Genomic DNA, 23,346 nt, shown 5'->3' with positions numbered 1-23,346 from the left:
ATAGGAGATATCATAATCTCTGAGTTGTTGCCCACTTAAGTTTTGAGCTTAATTGAACCTAACTCGTATCACAGAAACGATGAAAGCCATTTTAAGTATATTACCTGCTTACAACCTGTTTCTTTATGTCATAATACAGCTGAACACGGATCTGTGTGACAGTCACGTAATAAGTATGATTCCTGTTCGGATCTTTTCTAAAACATGGTAGTCCCTGTCGAGACTGAAATTTGATCCCGTGTACTTTAATTTTTCAAATTTTCGTTACTTATGTAGTTGTTTGATTTTATACCTGGTTACTTGGTCTTGATCGTATCATTTAACGCTTTAAAGGATGCTTTAAAACTTTATTGAAAATTGTTCAAAGTATAGGGGTTTGTTTTGTAAATACTGGCGAACTTGTTCATAACTTCGCCTGGAATAGGCGAAGTTATCGATAACTTCGCCTGTACTAACTTTGACCCTATATAAAGAAATTTTTAGGTCAAACGGTTTCATTATTTCAAAACCAGCGAACTTATCCTCTCCGAGACCTAGGCGAACTTATCGAGCATCTGTGTTTAACTTTCCTTCGATACTAATCAAATTCAAGGTGTGTAGGGTTCGATTATCATACTATCATTGTCTATTGAGGTTAATCATCGGTCGTTTCGACTCGATTAACGACCTCGATCTTTCGAACCTTAAACACCCGATTTCAAACTAGTTATTACGTGATAGTAATTTACTTGAACGTCTAAAACTTCATAAAATCATGTGTTACGGAGTCCTCGATCTCAAAAATCATCATCTACACGTCGTTCGATTATCCTAACTGTTGCCGATTCGAATTCGGCGAAGTTACAGTTTAGGCGAAGTTATCCGTAACTTCGCCTGAGGTCTAACTTCGCCTGATTATATATTTTGAAACAGTTTATGAGGCGATGTTGTGGTTAGGCGAAGTTATCATTAACTTCGCCCGGACCATTTTACTTAACAGTTATCAGACGAAGTTCAAGTTGAAGCGAAGTTGTTTCCCAACTTCGCCCCACCTTTAACTTCGCCTGTACAGAATAGATCACAACTTCGCTCATGGTAACAGGCGAACTTGTGACTTGCTTTGACGTTTATCTAACTTAGCGTGTTTGTTGCAGATATGGCTGCTGTTGCTGGAGCAGGTGGTGCAGGCGGTGATGACGGAGGTGATATCCTGAGACAGTTCTTCCCGGGTCACAACATGTACATAACATTAGACCCGGAGGCGAGCGGAGTTGATGATTTTCGCGAAATCATCACATTTCTGTTACGCTCGCGGATATTCCACGCGATTACAACAACTCTGCCGATATCCTTGCCCAACATTGAGGATTTTTGGCAGACTATGGAATATGACTGTAGAGTCGAACCCCCGGTGATGCGCGCAACAGTCAACAATCAGATTGTTCAGTTCTCTTCTGAACAAATCCGGGCGGCTTTACGGTTTGGAAATGAGACAAGGGATGACCCGACAGAGTTTGTAGCTCCTTTCCGTGATGGAGCGTTTTTGAGAATGGGATACTCTGGTCCCTTGGGCGATACGCAGAGGAGGAAAGGATTTTTACTTGACCAGTGGCGCTTTCTCATGCATGTTATGATTGTTTGCATGTCAGGGAGAAAGGCGGGCACTGATGGCATGGGCGCGACCATGCAGTCAGCGATGACTGCTCTGACTTACAACAAGCGATACAGCTTTAGTCAGATGGTCTTTTATGAGATTGATCGTCAACAAAGAGCGATGGCGCGTGAGCGATTTATCATGTATCCAAGATTTCTTCAAATGATCTTGAATCATGTTGCTCCAACGCTTCCTCAGCGCCGTCCGATCCGATACGTTGAGAGTGTGAATAAACGGATCTTCGCCCAATGTAGATCCTACAGTGCGAGGAGCAAACCTGAGCTCCGTCCTCGACATACTCCACTTTTTGGGTACTTGATCAACCCGGGGTATGTGCCTGCTCGAGGGGACGAGTTTAGGGACCCGGCACCACAACAGGCAGGAGCACCTCAAGTTATACCTGCTGCACCTGTTGTGCCACCGGAGGAGAACGTGGACCTTGATGGAGAATTTGGTGGTCAAGGCTACTTTGATATGGATCGGGTGGATACAGAGGAAAACGTACAGGCCTCGGTAGCCCAAGTGTCGACTGTGAATGTTACTAGGAAAGCTGCTACGGTGGCGGGTTCTGATTCTGATGATGAAGTGGTAGAGGCAAGAAGGAATATGTAACTCGAGAAAGACTACATGGTAAAAGAAAGAGAACAGATGATGACAGTGAGTCAGACTTTGAGGAAGAGGTACAACAGTTGATCAGGAGGTCAAGAAGGGAACAGATAGGTGCAGGATCGGGAGCCGGTGAGAGCTCTAGGGTGGTACGTTCACTCCACCAACACTATCCGGTATGACAATGGTTCCCTCATCACTACAGGTTACATGGCCAAGCGCTACGGTTGTTCCCGTGGAGGCTACCTCATCTACATTTGGCCTCCCACCCACTACTTTCCAACTTTCGGCTTGAGATCGTTTCGTTGCCGCCTCCAACTATTACTCCATCGAAGGTCGTGGCACAATTTATAGAGTCGACTGTTGTGGCCACTGCAGGGTTATCGGTGACGATACCACCTGCGGTTACGTCTATTTCTACTTCTGAGGTCCCGGTGACATCGGAAATCCCTACTCAGTACACTCAAGATATAATACATATGAGGTTCGATTTCGATGCAACCTTATCCGACTCAGAACGAATAGCAGCACTTGAACGGGTCGTGGCGGAGCAGTCAAGGATTAATCTTATCCAGACCCAGGCTATTCAACGCCTAGTTGCAGAGAATCAGATGCAGTCGTCCCTGCTGGTAGAACATGGAAAAATCATAGATGCTTTCAAGGAGTTCTTGGCATCTCAGGGGGAGACGAGCGGTAAAGGAGATGAGTTGAGGACCAAGAGACGAAATGATAGAGACGATGATCCCAATGCGTCGAAAGATGCAGGTGGTGAGTTGCCAAGAACTGATCAAGCTCTTGGAACTTCCACAACTCAGGGGGAGTCGACAACTGCAGCTGGTGGTGATGATGTGGTGGTAGTGGACGTAGTGGAGATGGATGATGGTTTGGTTGGTGGTGATGATGTACTACCGAGTGATGTGATAGAGAAGATTGGAGAAGAGATTGTGATTAATAATGAGATTGAAGAGTGAGAGATGGCAAGTGATGAATCTGAATGGGAAGAGCAGCCTAGATAGAAAGAAGGCTATGCTCAGTGGTTCGTCAAAACGAAGAAACCAGCGGTTCCTACAATGTTTATGAAGAGTTACAACATTAATGGCTATGCTGAAGCGAAGAAAGGGATTATTTGCTGGATATATGATGAGCAGTTGAGGCTCTTCGTGATTAAAAGGTATGACGGTGTTCAGTACTTTAGAAGGATGTTGAGATCGTTGAATACACTGCCAGAATGTGAAGTGAAAGACTTAGCCAGATTGGGATTGATAAACAGAAGTGACGATAATATGGCTAGAGTCCTTGGGAAGATTGTGTGGAAAGAGAGTATAAAAGAGAAGAAATTTGAGCTGTTGAAACCACAAAAGGGAAAACTTGTTGAAGACAAGGATAGAGGTTTAAGAGCTGATGGAAAGCCTTGGAAGATTATGAAGTATAAACCGATCCGGTGTTTGAAAGAAGTACCGATGAAATTAATGCCCAAGGATGTGCTTAAAGACCTGAAGTGGTGGTATGTAGATTGTGAGACAGCTGAGGCAATGATGGAAGACGAGGATGAACAAGAGGTGTTAAGAGTTTATGATCCGATGCACTTGGTAAACTTATCGCAAGCTGATTTGCAGGTGTTGAATGATAAGAAGATATTTTATATTCCTTCTTGGAAAGACGAAGCGAGGAAATATCAAAGAGTTGTCTTGGTTTGTGTTCGAGAAGGAGTGCATGCTTGAAGATAGAAGATTGAAGATTACTAGACACGTGTTTGAAGCTAAAGAGATGAATCTACTGCCAAGGGGGAGTCTGTTGGTGCATGATGTCAGTAGTTCAGTGTCGAGTGTCTGTAATCGTGTTAGTTAGATTTGAGTTTTGTATGTAAGCGATGTTGCTAACAAGTTCGCTGATATGAGCGAACTTGTTAGACAAGCGAAGTTAGGGACAACTTCGCCTGAACATGCCAGGCGAAGTTGTCGTGTCTATATAAGCTGTTTAGTTTACGGCTTATGAATTAGAATTCAATTTATTCGTGTATTCGAGTCAGAGAGTTTGTATTCGGTGATCATAGTATCACGTGTTTACGGTTGGAATACAACGTGAGTTTGATTATCGTATCGTGTGTTAGCTCGTATTGTTTTCTATACTCGTAACGTCTTACGTAGGGATTCCGCACTTACGTAGAACGCGATATCTCGTGTAGATCCGACTGGGAACCTACAAGCAATATCCATCTTCTTTATCTTTGCAGATCTTCTTGCTTTGTTCATTGAAGCTGCACCTCTACTTATGTTGTCTTTTAAGAACCTGAACCCATTTCCAGCTTGCTCATACATGTATTTAGATAAGTCATTCATTTGTCTCCCTGCAGATCTGCTTCTATCCCAGAAATCATAAAGATGATGTGACTCCATTCTACTCAGTTGCTCTTCATTGTATTCTCTGAAGTCACTTCTCACAATAATTTCCCTAAACTGCCTACTTTCCATGATCACCTTCAGAGTATCAGTTACTGAATCATAGTAGAGCTCTCTTGGTAGATTCACACCAGATTGTGGTCTTGTTCTTTGTTGTACTGAGCTACTTAATTCTCCTATTCCTCCTTGGCCTCTTCCTCTTGGGAATCTTTGATGGATTGGAGGTCTGAATGGAATTGATTTCTTGGGCTTCTGAGGTCCCAAGTTGAATGTTTTCACATATATGGCTTCCACCATCTCAGTAGGAAGGTTTGCTATATCCACAATGTCATGTCCTGCTGCCTCCAGTTCAATTAACATTTTGATCATTCCTGGAGTTCTTGCTAGTCCAGCAGGTACAAATCTGCCATCAGCATAGTATCTGGGATTTTCTCCTTCCTTCAATGCCTTTTCCCACTCATCCTTTTGCAGATAGAACAGAGTCTTCAAATCCTCATTTTCCAAAACATTGAAATCTGCTTCAGTCATCCCTCTCTTGTTTATCATTATGTTTCTTAGGATGCTGATCATTTCCTCATTCTCCCAAGGCATGAATGGTTCAGTTTCTTGTTCAGGTTTGACATCATCTTGTGGGATAGGAATTTCAACAGGTTTGACTTGCTCCTTTTCCTTCTCCCTTAAGGTCTGAATTCTTCTTTTCTTCTTTGGAGGCTCATCAGGTAGTTCAGTTTGAATTGTGCTCTCAGTATAGACCCTTTTTAACTCTTTCTCTTTTCTTTTGGAATACTGGTCAAATACTGCCTCCTTACTCAGATTTCTCACAACCTCAGGCTTCATGCCTTTCTCAATCAAATATCCACACATACCATCATATTTCTTCTTTAATTCTTCCAGTTCAACCTTATCATCATGTTTTACAAACTTTTGTGAAACTATCTCTTTCTCACTGTTGTAGAGATCTTGAATTTGGTCCATAGTGTATTTTTCCAGGGCAGCTTCAGGATAACCTCTGACTTTTAAATAGTTCTTATAATGCTCAGTATTTTTCTTTCTCTTCTCAACCTTCTTTAAGACTTCCTCTGCATTAATTTCAATGATGCCCCTTTGAATATAAGTCTCTTTAGCTTGAGGGGTCTCAGTAGTGGAGCTTGTACCAACTTTCTCACCTCCTTGATCAGGGTTGTCATCACCCTCTTCATAAGACTCCTCAGAGTCATCCTCCTCATCATCTGATAGATCAATCATGGTATCTATTTTGGGTTCATCAGAGGCAGGATGCTCTGGTTCAGTAACATTAACATCAGGAACATTAACATCAGGGACCCCTGGTAATTTTTCTCCTGGTTTCAGTGTTTGCAAGGGAATTACCCTGATTGGTTCATCATTAGTCTGCTCAGCAGATCCCTTTCTTCTTTGATAAGTCTTTTCAAATCTTCTTTCTCCCCAGTTACCAGTAGGGTTCTTTTTCATGTCTTCTTTTACTTGTTCAACCCATTTCTTTGCAGCCATAGTTGCAATTGACTCACCAATTTCTTCTTCAGGAATTATATCAGTAGTTGGTTCAGCAGCAGTTTCTGATGTTTGACTTTTAGATTGAAACTTGCTGACCACTGTGCCCAAGGAGTTGTCCACTTCCTCAACTCTTTTCATCTTAATCAATACCTCAATAACTTCTTGATCAGCCTCATCTTCAGTCAGTTCTTTTTCAATGTTGGCTTGTCTGATAAGATTTTCTTGCTCTGCTATTTCTTCTGGAGTTAGAGATAGGGCTATTTTCTCCCTCTCCAAAGTTTCTTTGATTATTCTTTCTTGCTCTTCAAGAGCAGCAGCAGCAGTATCTACAAAAGATACATCTCTCTCAACATATACAGCAGGTTCATCATTAGTTGCCAAACCTTTTCCCTTCTCTTTTCTTTTTCTCAACTGTTCTTCATCTTCTTCTTTATCAGAAGTTCCAAATTCATCAATTTCTCTAAATAAGTTTTCCAATTTAGAGTCATGCTCTACCCTCTTGGAACTAGCTTCTTGATCATCATTTGGCTCAGTGTGTTCTAGTTCCTCAGTAGCAGCATCCACATTTACATTCTCAACAGTCAGTTCTTCTTCCATGATCTCAGTCAGTTCTTCTGTAATCACATTCTCATCATTATTTGACTTTTCATTTTCATTTGTTTCCTCTCCACACACCTCTTCTTCATTTTCATCACTAACATCATAATCATTCATAATCATTTTCAAACCATCAATATTTTCAGCACTTTCAGCATCAGTCACATCATTTTGATCCATATTCTCCCCCTGTTTTGGGGCAGCTGAGGTCTTCTCAACCTCCTGCACCAGGGTTCTAATCATCAGTTCAGCATCAGCTAACCTTTTTAATAGCATTTCATTTTCATTTGTTAGCTCTTCATTCTTTCTACTCAACTCAACATTTTCATTCCTAACCTCCTCAACTTGCTTTTTCAACTCATCATTCTCCAACATTAGATCAATATTTCTTTGAAGTGTGTTATCTTGTTGGCTTGAGGGTGGGGTTGTAGGGAATGGTTCATAAGTGGGTTGTTCAGTGATGGATGGGGATTGTGTGTGTTGTGTGGAGGTTTCAGGTTGGTCTAAGGTAAATGATTGAGGTGGTGTTTGATGTGGTGAGGTTGGTGGTGGTGAGTGTGGTAGTGTTTGGATTGGTTGTTCAATTTCTTCTCTTTGATCCCCCCTGTTCTTGTGACATAACTTCCATCTCCAAACCATCTCCACCATCATTGCCATCAACATCATCATCAGAGTCTCCTTCAGCACTCTTATCATCACTCCCTTCTTCCTCCTCTGAGCTCAGCTCAGGCACAGGTTTATTAACCAAGGTAAAATTTCAAATGAAACACTTGCATCAAAGTTATTAGAGACACCTGGATTTTTTATTCTCTTGTAAGCATCAGGATCTTGCAGTTTATGTGTGTCTCCAATTGTTGGTAAATCTTGTAAAGTGCTGTTGAAAATGATCTGCAGGAATCTTGGGTACTGCAAAAATCTCCTACTCTCAGGTTTCTTCAGATTTCCTACTAGCCCATCAAAAATCATCTTGGAAAAGTTAATGGGCAGATCAAAGATAGTTCCAACTGTGGCATTTGCTAGATCATGACTCATCAGAGTCCATGATCCCTTCCTCGGAGCAAATCCATGAATAATGTGATGAATAAGAAATCTGTATAGCATCGGAAACAGACCCTTCTGAAACTGTCCCTCATGGACATTTCCTTGATACCCCATTGTTTCTTTGAAAATCTTCAATAGATGCTTTGTATCGAAGCTGATGTGATTGTGATCATCGTCATTCAGTCTTAAACATCTTCTGATCAACCTTTCATTGATTTGTATCTCCTGTCTGGCCACGGTTGCCTCTATTCGTCATTCATTACCGTCTTCAACTAGCTCTGCTGATCTCCAGAAATCCAAGGAGTGATTTCTGTAAATACTTGGGCATTCAGTTAGAGCGAAGCTGATATTTGACCGCGCCATCCATAAAATCATACGAGCCATCGGTTCATTTTCTGGTGTAACTTGTAGTAAAGCACACATATTGTGCTTTGGCTCAAAAACATACTTTGGCTCGTTATCTGCCATATCTGTAATACATAAACAAACACATTCAAAGTGAAATTAGACATAAAGTTTAATACTTTAGACAATTTCAAGTTATAAAAATGAAGAAGAAAGAAAGAATTCTTCAAGAACCTATTCTTCGACAAATTAATAACCTAAACACATAAACAGAGTGTTAGTACTCTAGTACATAATCAACTTACATTACAATCTAATCGTGATCGGAAAACATAAATTTTTATGTTTACCGAGTCGGAATTAGTGGCTGATAAAAATTAGGGTTTGGATTAATCTTGATTTCGATAAGTCGGTTATTTTTCTTAGTAAGAGAGGTTTTGCAGTGGAAGGAGAGAGATAGAGAGAAATAATGTAGAAAAATTTGCCTAAGTCCCTCTTTTATACATTTTGAAAGTGTGTTTTAAATGTTTTTTGTCTTCTTGTGAATTACTAGCTGTCAACCAGTAACGTTATCCACTTGATATATTAAAAACATTTAATCTCATTTAAGATCATAAGACCTTACTCGAAAAAATAATTTTTCCAAAGTTTACTCGGTCTACTTCCACTAACAAACCTTACTCGGTCAAACTTTACTCGAAAAATTTTCATTTTGAATATAAAGTTTGCCCGAATACTTCTCTATTTAAACCATGCTCGATCAAGTAAATTAATTTAAAGTTAAGACATAATGAAGAAAGCTTACCCGAAATACTTGATTTCTTGAGAAATTAATCACAAGGAAAAAATAATCAAATATAGTTATCAAATAAACATTCTCACTAAAAATCAATTAAGATCCTCACAAAGATTTCTCAAATTCAAATTAAACTCATCTAGCATGAACCCTAAAAATCATAATCACATTTTGTCATATTAACTAACATATTCAATCAACGCATTCATTCAAGTATGCTTGTATACATAGTGTGCTAGAGCACTCTCTCAAATGTAAAGTGTGTTCGGACAACAAACTTATGCAAAGTATACCCGAATAACTTTCATATAGTACAAAATGTGCTCGAAAAGAAATTCTAGCAGACAGTGTACTCGGAATGTTAAAGTTTTGAAAATTACCAAGTATATTGAAGGAACACAAGTGTACCCGAAATATAAAGTGTGCTCGGTAAACAAAGTTTGCCTGAAAACACTTGTAATTTCAAAGAAATTATAAACACACATATCACAGAGCATGCTCGGAATGAAATTAAACACATAAACATTTAAGTGTGCTATAGTCTAAAATTTCATAGAGCTTGCTAGAAAATCCTAAGTTAGCACTAAGCTTGCTAGGATAAACACATTCAATCATCAGGTATGCCCTTGCTCGAGGGAACTTATCATATCAAACCATACCCGAAAAAAGACAAACTTAAACAGTAACATCTAAGCTTGCCTGGAAAGATTAACAAGTCTTTCCCAACAACATATTCACTCAAAGCTTACTCGGTGTACTCACTTAAGTTCACAAAGTTTGATTGGAAACACAATCAGCATATAATATGCATAGCTTACTCGAAACTAGCATATAACTTGCATAGCTTGCTCGAAACAAGAATTTCTTGTTAAAAGATAGCTATTTCAACACATAATTATCTCAAGACTTCAAGCTTACTCGGGATAGTGAGTGCAACAGTGTACTCTACCCGAAAAGTGTAAACACTTCAAAGTATGCTCGAAAATCAGAAGGTTAGTCAGAAATGACTAAGCTTACTAGGAAAGGTTGAAAACTGTCAAACCTTAACATATTCAAACATAGACAACTGTTTTGTACTCGGGAAGGTTAAACCTTAACCGAACATACATATTCAAACAGTTTGTGCTCGAGAAGGTTATAAATCATCAAACCTTACTCGAACATACATATTCAGACATAATCAACTGTTTTGTACTCGAAAAGGTTAAACCTTACCCGAAAATACATATTCAAACAGTTTGTGCTCGAGAAGGTTATAAATCATCAAACCTTACTCGAACTTACATATTCAGCCTTTTTTGGCAAAATGCAACACTTTTTGACTTAAACCACTTTTCAAAGACATTTCTAAGTTATGTATCATTTCAGAGCATAGTTTAGGAGCAAATGGTGCATTAAGTGATCAAATTTCAGTTATACTTCACTTCAAAGCAATTTCTTTTATAAACTGAAAAGATCTCAGGAATGGGATCCTATTGACTAAGTAGCTTTCTCAATACTTCACTCTCAGCATTATTATGACAACTTAGATAGATTTACAGCAGGTATATACTTAGCATGATTTTCATCTCTTTGGTGATATGATTAAGGTTCAATTAAAGCATAAAGCATTAATGGTCAACACTGTGCTCTGATGCCTCATATCTCTTCTCAAAGCTTATTTGGCTTTCCCCATATCACCCCAATTTGACTCCAACCTCCTGTATTTGGTCAAAAATGGTTTTTTTATGACAGAACTTATTGTATTTTTGGACTTTTGATATTCAAACATGTAAAGAGGTTGAACATTGGACTTACAGTTAGCAACATGCCTTTCATTCAAGATGAGACAGATTTTGTCAACATCTTTGTAGTTCTTGTTGTAACCCTCTTGTTTGATAAAATATTTAAAACATTTGTCAACTTTTGGTTGATTTATTCATTCTTCCCCTTGTTTTTGATATTTTCTCAAATTCTCTTAAAGCATGTTCTTTGTCATAATTAAAAATTGTTTCATTTTGGTTGACCAAAAAACAACATGCTTATGTATGACTGGGTAATCACTTTTCTGCCATATCATTCGGAGAGATCTATCTTGAGACATGCAAAACAACTATGCATCTCCACATAAAGATTAGCATATCCATTATGTTTATATCACCTTGGAGTTTACATCATCATGGGAAAGCAACCATACATGTTAATGACTATACTAAGGCCATTTTAGCCTATTAATTCCATATGATCAGCTAAGTAGTCAATGTACTATCATTTCCCAAATAAACAGTTTAATATTCAATCACCCAATACCACTTCATTGTCAGGTTAATTGCTATCCTGTTTGACCAAAGGTGGTCAACAAGACCAAACATACATGTGAATATATGTCCTGTCAAAGTCAGAGTTATTGACATAGTTTTAAGTGAAGAAATAAGAAACAAGTCATAATTGCCCCAAATGCATTCAGTTTTCAGGTCAATGGCTATCCTTTGAATCTATAAAGATTTAAGGACCAAACATACACAAGTGCATGTCCTTCCAATTGGGCAGATGACATAATTTTCAGCAAAAATAACTACTTGAGACCTTTCCCTATAAAAATCCTTCTTTTAAGCTTCTTAAAAGCTTGAACTGAATAATCTTATCATATCTCCACACCATTAATCAACTTGCTCATGTTTTAACCAAAATATAGTATTTATGCAAAATTCATTAGAAAATTCATTTTATCACTTAATTTTGTCATAAAACACATTTTGACATAAACAGTTGCATCACATACTCAAATCTTAATCATTCTTTCATCATCAAGAAAAACAGACTGTACTCACATTCAATGTCTATTCTATCTTAACAACTTCAGAAGATCAGATTAAGAACATATTCAAGTAACCATAAACATGTGATTACTCATGACATTATATAAGAAATTAATCTCACCTAATCAGATCAAACTAATTATCATAACATCAGATCAGTTAACATGATAGTCAAGAATTATCATCAGTGTCAAACAAATTGCACAGATAGTTACTTAACCACCTATCAGTTAACTTCAAAAACAGTGACATAATCAAAACATATTCAATCAACATTCAGTTGAAACATATTCAATATGTGTAATCTCTAAGAAAATAAACAGTTATCACAGAGAGACACACATAGAAACAGTTAAGTCATATAGCATAGAACATACTCAGTAACATATTTAGCAACATATTCAGCAGCATATTCAGCAACATATTCAGCAACATATTCAACATGTGTGACCTCTTCTAAAATATTCAAGTAGCACATAGAGGTACACAACCAAGCACACATCCTTAATCAGATTTCATCAGAGTTGATCATTCCCAGGGCTTTCAAAAGAAAGTTGAACCTGGTTCTATCAAGTGGTTTGGTGAATAGGTCAGCCAGATTATCACTTGTATCAACTCTTTGCATTTCAATCAAACCTTTTTCACTTCAATCTCTGATGAAGTGATGTCTGATTTCAATGTGCTTAGTCTTAGAATGTTGCACAGGATTATTAACAGTAAAATATGCAGCAGTATTATCAATGAGAATAGTGGTGTTTAGAAAGTTCAAACCATAGTCCAGCATCTGATTCTGAATCCAGAGAACTTGTGCACAGCAGGCAGATGCAGCAACATATTCAGCTTCTGCAGTGGAGATTAACACTGTGGTCGCATTGCCATGACACTAGCCTTTCACCCAAAAACTGGCATCCTCCTGATGTTGACTTTCTACTCATATTGCATCCATCATAATCACTGTCTGTATATGCAATCAGATCAAAGGATTGGTTCTTTGGATACCAAATCCCTAAGTCTGGACTTCCCTTTAAATATCTGAATATTCTTTTCACAGCATTCATGTGGGAGACTTTTGGGTTTGATTGGAACCTAGCACATACACAAACAGCAAACATGATATCTGGTCTTGTTGCAGTCAGATACATCAGTTATCTAATCTTGGCTCTGTATTCATGTTCATCAACTGACTCCCCTTTTTCATCAGCTATCATCTTTTCTTTGGTGTCCATTGGAGTTGAGGCAGCCTTGTAATCATGACAGTTGAACTTATTCAAAATGTCCTGCACATACTTAGCTTGGTGAATGAAGATTCCTTCATCCTTTTTTTGAACTTGCAGTCCCAGAAAGAAATTCATTTCACCCGTGGAACTCATGCTGTACTTGGACTTCATCACCTCTTCAAACTCCAAACACATATTTTCATCTGTGGATCCAAAGATGATATCATCAACATAGACTTGTACAAGCAGCAAATCTGACCCTTGTCTTTTGTAGAAGAGTGTCTTGTCAATGGCTCCCCTTGTGAAGCCATTTTCAAGTAAATGAGTTGATAACTCATCATACCATGCTCTAGGAGCCTGATGCAATCCATAAAGGGCTTTGTTTAACTTATACACCTTGTTCGGATACATAGGATCCTCAAAACCTGGTGGTTGAGCAACATACACTTCTTCATCAATCTTTCCATTAAGGAATACAGATTTGATACAAAGCTGGAATACTTTAATGTTCTTTGAGGCAACATATGCAAGAAAAATCCTTATGGCTTCCAGTCTTGCAACTGGTGCAAACACTTCCTCAAAGTCTATCCCTTCCTTTTGAAGACATCCCAGTGCTACAAGTCTAGCTTTGTTCTTAATCACCAAATCCCTTTCATCCCTTTTGTTTCTGAAAACCCATTTGGTTCAAATTGCATATCTATCATGTGGCTTGTCTACAAGATCCCATACATGTAAATCTCTAATCTGGGCCAATTCCTCTTGCATTGCTTCTACCCAACTATTGTCTTTTAAAGCTTGAGCAATATTCTTTGGTTCTAATTGGGATAGAAAGCAAGAGTACAGACATATGTTAGCTATCTCAGAATGACTCCTTGTTACTCTTTCATGCAAGTCACCAATGATATTTTTCAGCAGGATGATTCTTTTCAACAGTAGGAGTTTGTATTATCATATTTGTAGACAAATTTGTGTCAAGATTTGTTTCATTGATTCAGGTTCTTCAATGATCAAATCAGCTTCTGCAACATGAAACTCTGGTGCTTCATCATTGGTTTGTCCTGAAGTAGATGTACCATTGTTTCCCAGATTCAAACTTTGAAATAAGTCTTGAAATCTTGATGTTGTTGCAGCTTCTTCATCATTTGTTTTGTTGCCTATGTCACTCCCATTATGAACATGATCATTTTGTACATAAGGACTATCTTGACTTGTCATTTCCTGATCTTGTTCAATGTCATTGTTTGAGGAGCTATTCACAAAAGTATATTCCTTTTCTTTCCTAGTAACCTTTTTCCACAATTCTTCCAAGTCCAGTTCTTTCTTCTTATCTTCTTCAAGTACACTGGTGTCACACCCCGACTAGGTAGTTACGGAAGCGTAATACGGGAATGTAACAGATAATACTGGTATCAACAACATTGTTTATAAAGAAATTCATAAACTAATTTACATCATAATACATGGGTTGGTACTAAGTTTACAAACTAGATGAGAAAAACACATAACCGGTTTACGAGCTTCTTACACAGTATTATATCAGCGTCTATTCACAGCTATTCAACTTTCTTCCTAACACCAAGCATGTAAGCAAATCATTCCACTTTTGCTTTACCTGAAAAGCATGTTAAAACGGGTCAACTACGTCTAGTTGGTGAGTTTCAAGTTTCACGAGTATCAATGAAATCAGTTCACGAATTCGTAAAGTTTACAGTGTGTATGTATATATGTCTGTGTATATGTATGTGTACATGTATGTGTATGATGTATTATACTAAGTCACAAGTGAAACCGAAACGAGCTATACTGCATGGCCTCTCCTGCCCATGCGCTCCCGTTGGCATTTAACAGCCATTTTGCCCCAAGTATGTACTATGTCTAACACCACATAGCAGTATGTAAATATATAATGACAATGTGCAACTGGTTTTACATATGTTCCGGCTTACCCCACCGGCTCTGTCACAGTTGGGTTTGTCAAACCGATAGTACTATCCACACGCCACCGGCACGAAGTTAATCACTTGTGTTTGTGGGGACTTGTCAAGTGTTAGTACTTAGATAATCCACATCATCACACGTTTTCAAGTATAACAGTTTATGTAAACATGCTTTTCACCCCAAAAGTTCGTAAAACAGTTTAGAAAGTGGGGGTCGTGAAACTCACCTTATCGTAGTTCGCACAGAAATCACGTATCAAATAGTCAGATGTCTCGTTTATAGTCTGATTCCTATAAACGGTATCGTATCGTTAATACTAGTACAGTGTTCAAGCTAAGTCGGGCTGTATAGATAATCTGGGTATAGCTGTTAGGCCCAGAACATGACCATAGTCTTAGATTGTGACGTTGTATACTATGAAATGTTTAAAACTGGATTTGGCTCAGTTTCATCGTTTCCTGAGCCTAGCTCAGTTGATCGTTTATACGTTTCGGGATTAGGTAAGATCACATAAAACTTAAGTAAATATATTGATTGATAAAATAATTTGATTTATGAAAGAATTTTAAGGTTTCGGTGTCTGGTTTGATTGCAGGGCTCGTTTCCGTTTTCACACGGGTTTGATTATACAAAACGCGCACAATCCACCCGAATTGTCCGGAATTCTTGTAAAAAGTTCGTTTTTATCAATATCATTCAAAAATATGATCTTTGACCACTTTTGACATTTTGACATACCAGTCAGTCCGTTAAACACAAAACTGCCGGTTTCGTTAAAACAATTATAATTTAAATCTTTGATTAATCATAACTAAATATGTACTTATATATAAATTATGTAAATTTTTGTAAAAATACATTAAGACATGGAGAATTTTATAAAAATATTTTCAGAAATTTTATGATTATTTATTTATTTATAAAAATTCATTTAATAGGTTATAATCGTGTAATAAATGGCCCGTTTATATCAAACGACCTCCGAAAAATCTGATAATTTTTACCAATGACTTCAATGTTATTACATAGCCCCTTCAAAATTTCCAGAACCTAACTCTTTTGACAAAATGTCTTTTTGTGCGTTTTTCGGCTGTTAAAATTCGGTTAAGCCATGATTGCACAAACCATACTTAGGCATTTCCAATGATTCCCAAACTTTACCAGTAATTTTACCATCCCATATTAAACTCCAAAACCAAGTTTCATAATTTTTAAATATGTTTAGCTATTTTTCCCAAATAAACGCTCATAAACGGGAATAAATTCACCAAATATTCTCCGTTTATCGAAAAATTACCAAATTTGAACAGGGCCTCATTTATATGATCCCTAATGTCCCTGCAAGTTTTCACAAGCTAACAACAAGCACGTCACAACCTAATACTAAACAGCCCCTAAACGAGTGTTACGGGTTTACCTTGTCGGTTTTTGATGAATTTTGCTAGCTTAAACGACTATCCGGGTCTCGGGTTGCAAACTCAGTATATCTACATATCATATAACATCAAACCAAGCATAAATCATCCATGTAACAGCCTTGATAATTAGGGTTTCGGTTTTGGGTTCAAACCGAACTTTCTAACCGTAAAAACGTTGTATTCATGTTCTAATCCGCGTTTTTGACCAAAAAAGTATATGTTCCTGGTTTGTAAACATGTTTAACATCAAAACATGGTTTTACTTGATTTTTAGGGTTTTTGGATGGTTAAACATGTTTAAAACTAACTAAAACATGTTTATATGTTAATCATAGTTAATGAAATCAAGTTAAAAATGATGAAATAATCAAAATACCTAGAGTTTTTGAAGGAAGATAGATAGAGCAGAGCTGGAGCTGCTTTGGACTTCAAAAGTTTATATGTTAAAATGAATAACAATAGCTTAAGAATGAAGTTTTATAAAAAAAATAAATGTGTAGTGTGGAGGGCTGTTCCGATCGGGATTCCTTGGAGGCCCTTAATGGGCTGTTTTGGCCCATTTCTCTAATCATACAAGCCCAAACATGAAAAGCCCACTTTAAATTTAGTTCGGGTTCGGTTTTTCGCAAGAAAATTAATTCGGGTGTGAGAAATAGCGCAAAAACGAGTGTTTTTCAGCTTATTTTTGTAAAATAAGAAAAACGTACTGACTCGTTGTAAAATTCCAAAATATTTTCACGGATTGCTTAGAACATGTCATATAAGTGTTTTATAAATCTTTTTCGGCTTAACGGATGCTACAATGCTTGTTTTGATATTAACGATTGCGTTTAAGCTTATAGCGTATCGATAAACGAAACCTTTTTCGTTTAAAGAGTTTTAAACGTACTAAGGCCTAAATATCAATATGTTAGTCTATAACATATATATAACTCGTATATGACCCCTCAGTATGTATACGGGTCATAATTAGTATCGGTCGGTTACTCGTTTAAGCACTACGAATTAACCGATTTATCGTTTACTTGTTACGTAATGAATATAGTATACCTCGTTTTGTCATGAATGTCACAACTGGTCTTGTAGAATGTATCATCAAAGTCTTCAGAATAAATCTTGAATGACTTTATTAATTTTTCATGATCAAACAGCCATGTTGCACCACTGACTGTATTGAATTGATTCTCATTAAAAATAATGTCAGATGACTCTATCACACTCATATGATCTTTCACATAAACTCTGTATGCCTTTGAGTGAGTAGAATATCCAACAAAAAAACAGTCTAGTGACTTATTTTGAAACATGTTCAAATAGTCTCTAGTGTTCGATAAGAAACATTTGCAGCCAAAGGGCTTGAGAAACTTGATGTAAGGCTTTCTATTGTTGAAAATCTCATAAGGAGTTTTATCATCCCTTTTGTTCACAAGCACTCTGTTCTGAACATAACAAGCAGTGTTGATTGCTTCAGCCCAGAATGTGACAGGTAAGTTAGCATCAGCCAACATGGTTCTTGCAGCTTCTATAGTGTTCTGTTTCTCCTTTCTGCAACACCATTTTGTTCAGGAGTTCTTGGAGCTGAAAATTGTTGCATTATTCCTTTCAGAGAACAAAATTCTTCCATAACTCCATTCTTGAACTCAGTACCATTGTCACTTCTCATCATCTTCACTTTCTTATTCAATTTGTTTTCAATCATTGTAACACAACCCTTAATCAACTCAGCAGTCTCATCTTTGGTACTTAGGAAATAAACCCAATTATATCTTGAATAGTCATCAATGATCATCAGACAGTATCTCTTATTTCCAATACGTGGCACACTCACAGGACCAAAAAGATCCATGTGAAGTAACTCAAGTGGTTGATCAATTGAGTTGATGAGCTTTGTCTTATGAGTAGACTTGTTTTGTTTTCCCTTCTGACATGAGTCACAATGATCATCTAACTTAAATTCTCTTGTAGGTAAACCAATCACATGTTCACCCTTGACCAGTCTATTCATATTCTTCAAGTTCACATGACACAACTTCCTATGCCACAATTTAGATTCATTTTCAGTGGCTTTGGAAACAAAACATGCACCACCTCTTGAAATAGCATCTTTCATATTCAACTCATACAAGTTTCCATTTCTTGGTGCCATCATCATAATCATTTCAGGTGGGATCACAAATTTAGGTTTTAAGATGAAACAATGAGAATCATCAAAACTGACTTTGTAACCCTTATCACACATTTGAGATATACTCAACAAATTGTATTGTAGTCCCTCAACATGAAAGACATTGTCAAAAGACACCTTCCTATTTGTCAATATCCCTTTACCTACAATCTTTCCACCATTTTCATCACTCCCAAAGGCAACTGGACCCTCATACTTCTCTACATAATTCACAAGTGACCTCTTGTCACAAGTCATGTGCCTAGAACAACCACTATCCATATACCATATATCATTCAAAGGAGTGGCCTGTTCCTGCACAAAGAGAAATTTGGTTAGTTCGGTGATGAGATGCAAGCTTCTTCAACTTGCAACTTATCAGTGTCAATTTCAGTGGCAGCTTGGGAAGTGAGTGTAGTAGGTTCAGGTTCTTCATGAGTGATCTCCAAGTTGTCTGAATGGTCAGTTTCATAACCACACTCTCTTGGTGTCTTTACAAATGAAGCTGAATTGTCAAGCTCAACTGAGGCAGTTCTCTTTTCTTGTAAGACATAGTCCTTAGTTTCTGAGAAGTCTCTTACATCAGTCACAGCTTCAACTTTAGCTTCAGTTCTAGGTTTCCAAGTGAAACCTTGTGGTTTATATCCATGTTTTAACAAGAACTTTTCATCACCAGTGAGTACAGCTGGTTTCTTTCTTTGATATACAGTTTTTCTTCTTGATTTCTCACTGCCTGATGATTCTTGTGACTCATCAGACTTGACTGAATGAGTATTTTTGGTAAATTTCAATGAATGGTTCTCCATTATCACCTGCTTTTGCTTCTGAGGTGATTTACTTCTTCTTTCATTCTCAGTCATTTGCATCTTCTTCTTTGTCTCAGCCTTTACTTCAACTCTTGTCTCTATGCTATTCACATTTCCCTTTCGCAAATACATGGCATACTTCTCTTTGTACAAAACAAAGTCTTGACCAAACTTTGTTCCATTTGGGACATGAAATGGCTGAAACTTGAGTCTCTCATTACATGAATCAGTATGGTGTCCATATTCATCACACTTTCTACACCACACCTTTCTTTTGAACATCTCATGTTCTTTTGGTCTCCTGAATCTTTCACTTGGTTTGGGTTCTCTTACACCAATTGTCTTTTTGTTTTTCAGATTGTCAAAATCAATTGAGAATGGAACAAACTCAGCCATTCTGATGTCACTTCTTTTAACATTCCCTTTAACAAAGACAACCTTTTTCAAGTTCAGTGGTTGATCATCTTTATTCTCTCTATATCTTGACTTCCTTCTTTCATATTCCTCAACAGTTTCTACCTCACCCACATCAAAGTCTTCAACACTTGAAAAGATAGGATAAATAGGAGTAATATATTCTATTTCCATTTCTTCCTTATTTACCTTCTTTTTCTTGTTCTTTTCTAATTTTTCCAAAAACTTTTTGCTTGGAGGTTTGACAGCATTGTAACACACATTCTTCTTTTCACCAATGTCAAAAGAAACATGTTCTCTTTTCATATGCTCATTCATTCTTTTCATTTTATGTGTAACTGGAGGATACTTTGGAAGTTGATCAACAGATTCAGGCTTTCTATATTTTCTTCCTTTTTTAGCAGCTTGAATTTCTTTTTCAATAATTTGATCACTCAAATCACTCAGATCATCTTGATCCAACTCATCTGAATCAAAGTCATCTTCAGAGACTTGAATTCCAATTGACTTTTCCTCTTTCATTTCTTTCTTCATAACAAATTCACCATCTTCACTCACCTCAACATTCTTGTACAAATCTGCAACATCTTCTTTGTCTTGAAACACAACTTTGAATTGTTGTAAATAAGCACTTCTCTTTTTTTCTTTGTCAACTTTTGGCATGAAGTTGTTGTTGAATGGTGGTGGGACAGCCTTGTACTTTTCATCTTCTTTTACTTTATTCAGAATTCAACAAATGTTTCCAGTTGAAACTAAGTTCTTTAGGAATTCATTTTCAGTTTGCAGCTTTGTATCCAGCACCTTTTCATCTATCACCATCTTCTTCAACCCACTAATTTCTGTTGTGAATCTTGTCTGAGATCTATAGCTATTCATACAATCCTCTTCCAAACTTTTCTATCTTTCCTCACTAACAATCTCACTCTTATAAGCATTGATAATGCTTTGCTTCTTAAAACACTCACTTTCCAGCTTACCAATCTTTTCTTTTAATTCATTGACAAGTTTAGGTAAATCAGCATTAGGATCAGAATGTACCTTAGATGAAGATGCAGAGTCTATGGCCATGAATGCCACATTAGCTCTTCTGATATCATCTGCTATATCTTCCTCATGGTTACTCCAGTCAAAGCTTCCCTCATGCTGAGTAGTTACTGCCACATTGCCTTGATTTCTAGATTGATTTTGGTTTGTTGGAATGTTGCTAGTTGCAGGGTTTTGAACAGCTTGATTCTGATTGTTGTTCATTTGATATACTTGATTCTGATTCATAGCCTGCTGGTTGTTCATCTGAGGCTGATAGTGGTTGTTGAAATTAGGATTGAAGTTGTTGTTTGGATGGAAGTTGTTGTTGCTGGAATTGAAGCCTTGGTTATTGTTGAAGTTATGCTGGTTGTTGTTTCTATGCACATTCTGCTGGTATTGTTGTTGGTTTCTAGGCTGTTGGAACTGATTGACTTGAAAGTTCCTTGGCATATTGCACTCTCTTGCAAAGGGTCCAGGCTGTTGACAGTTGTAGCAGATAGCCTTGGACTTGTCAAATCCTATACTCTCATTTGGACCAGAAACTAGTGATCTACCAGTTCTATTGTACAGTCTCTTGCTTCTTAATGCCAACATTGCAGCTTGCCATTTGAGATCCATGTCTTCAAGATCATCATCATCTATTTGTTCCAAATCATCCTGCACTACACTTGTGTGAAAAAAGTTTTTTGCCACAAATGCATTGTAGGATTCAGTGAACATAGACATTAGGGCTTGTGCATCACTCCCTTGAACATGCCCTGCACCAGCACTTTGGGCATTTCCATTTCCCACAGAGACTGAATCATCATCAATCAATTGAACATTAAACCTCTGTTGACCACCTTGACTGCTTGAACCACCTCCAATGAATGACTTAGCAGTCTCATTGTTGTGATCACTTGGTTCTTCAATGATGGGAATTTGTTGTTTATTCTTTGTTGTAAGATTCCCCATTGGAGCAATTAAAGCATTTGACACATTGAAACTTGGTTTTATTTCCTTGATCATTTCATTCTCAATCATTTCAAGTTCAGCAGCTTGAAGAAAACATACTACATCATCCAATTTCAATTCATTGAAAATTTGCTTTTGAAGGATGAATTTGCAAGCAGTATACCATTCTTTTGGCATTGAGTTGAGCAACTTTGTATTCAAATTAAAGTCAGTCATTACATAATCAGTTGTTCTCAACTCATTCACAATACTCAGAAAACGTTCTAGTATTGACTTCAACCTTTCACCATCTCTATACTTGAATCTTTCTAACTGTTGCTTCAGTCTTTGCTTCTTAATGTTTTTCAATTCAGTGTTCCCTTCATACATCTCAAGGATTGCATCATACATTGCCTTAGCACTTTGATGATATGCAACCTTTGTGAGGATTTCCCATGACAGACCAAGTTTGAGCATAGCCAATGCTCTGTCATCAACTTTTCTCATTCTCTCTCTGACAGCAGCAATAGCATTTGCATTAGCACCTTCTTCAACGGCAGCTTGTGGACCATTCTTGATAGAATTCCACATATCCACATCATTATAACAAACATTAGCCTCAAAAAGCACTTTCCACTTGGTAATGTTCTCCTGACCATACAATCTAGGTATCTTATTAGTAGACACCTCTTGTTCCTCATATCTAGACATTTTCTTAAAATAAAATTTAAGTTCTTATCAAAAATAAAGTAAAATGATCAGATCTGAGAATAAATTCTTAGATCTGAGGTGTCTGATATGAATAGAACAAGATTCAACAATACAAATCAAAGCTTTAAGTGAATAAGGAAAAGAAAACACCTAAAACTTGTAGATCTGGAAGAAAATTGAAGAACAGGGCTTCTGACGTTACAAATCAATCGAACAGTGCTCTGCTTACGTCATTCTTCTTCAAAACTTAATCAGCAACAATCTTTCTAAAAAATAGCAGCAACATGCTCTGATACCACTTGTCAGGTCGTTTCGGATTTGATATTAATCAATCATGTCATAACTCACACAAAATTAATCGTTTTGACAAGCGAGTTAATGACGGGTTACTATGTTTAGAAAGATGACCGTTTGCTAAAGGCGGAATCAATAACAAACATACGGTTTCAATGAATATTAAAAATACGAAGACACACGAAGGATTCACTCAAAAGATTTCCATTTATATAATGTTAATCATACAAAAGGATAATCGATTAGGGTTTAGAAGGAATCCTAGGACAGCCGTCACACACAAAATATTCTCTTAATTAATGTGTCGGTCTTATCCGTATTGTCTCTCTTTTTCTTCGTATCTGGCGGCGTGCCCTAATTATTCTATTTATAGGCCTGCCAACCTAAGACAGGTTGTCATTCCTTCTAGAAACCCTATCCGATAGTACATATTAAATTTACATATTCAAAAATATAGTAAGTGTAAAACAAGTCTTTCGGGTAGGCTTTTCATTAAACTTCAGTCTCTGGGTACGCAGTGTACTCGGCCTTCCTTCAGACTTGGTAAACATAGAAGTGTACTCGGAATCAGTTTCCGGGTAGACTTTACTTAAAGAATATTTTACCAAGTAAAATATTCACCGAGTAGACTTCAATCTTCTTGGACTTATCAAACTTTGCTCGACAAATCCTTACGAGCAACTTTGTTCTTCTATGAT

At 37.2% G+C, this 23,346-nt stretch overlaps 1 protein-coding gene across 1 annotated transcript in view; it reads right to left on the bottom strand.

Moving 5' to 3' along the window:
- Nucleotides 1–20,836, bottom strand: part of LOC143586208 (uncharacterized) — a 33,498-nt gene extending 12,662 nt beyond the window's left edge. Inside the window, exons 1-4 of the mRNA XM_077067807.1 lie at nucleotides 20,723–20,836; nucleotides 18,129–18,779; nucleotides 6,165–6,450; nucleotides 4,443–4,733 (exon numbers count right to left, since the gene is read on the bottom strand). Of these exons, the coding sequence (XP_076923922.1) occupies nucleotides 4,443–4,733; nucleotides 6,165–6,450; nucleotides 18,129–18,779; nucleotides 20,723–20,752 (1,258 nt within the window). The 5' untranslated portion in view covers nucleotides 20,753–20,836. The remainder of the gene's footprint in view (nucleotides 1–4,442; nucleotides 4,734–6,164; nucleotides 6,451–18,128; nucleotides 18,780–20,722) is intronic.
- Nucleotides 20,837–23,346: the final 2,510 nt, after the last annotated feature.

Source organism: Bidens hawaiensis, unplaced genomic scaffold, assembly GCF_021521415.1.
Source record: "Bidens hawaiensis isolate Kalapana, Puna unplaced genomic scaffold, B.hawaiensis_p1.1 tig00034474_1, whole genome shotgun sequence".
Taxonomy (NCBI): Eukaryota; Viridiplantae; Streptophyta; class Magnoliopsida; order Asterales; family Asteraceae; genus Bidens; species Bidens hawaiensis.
This window is presented reverse-complemented; position numbering and strand designations above follow the sequence as displayed.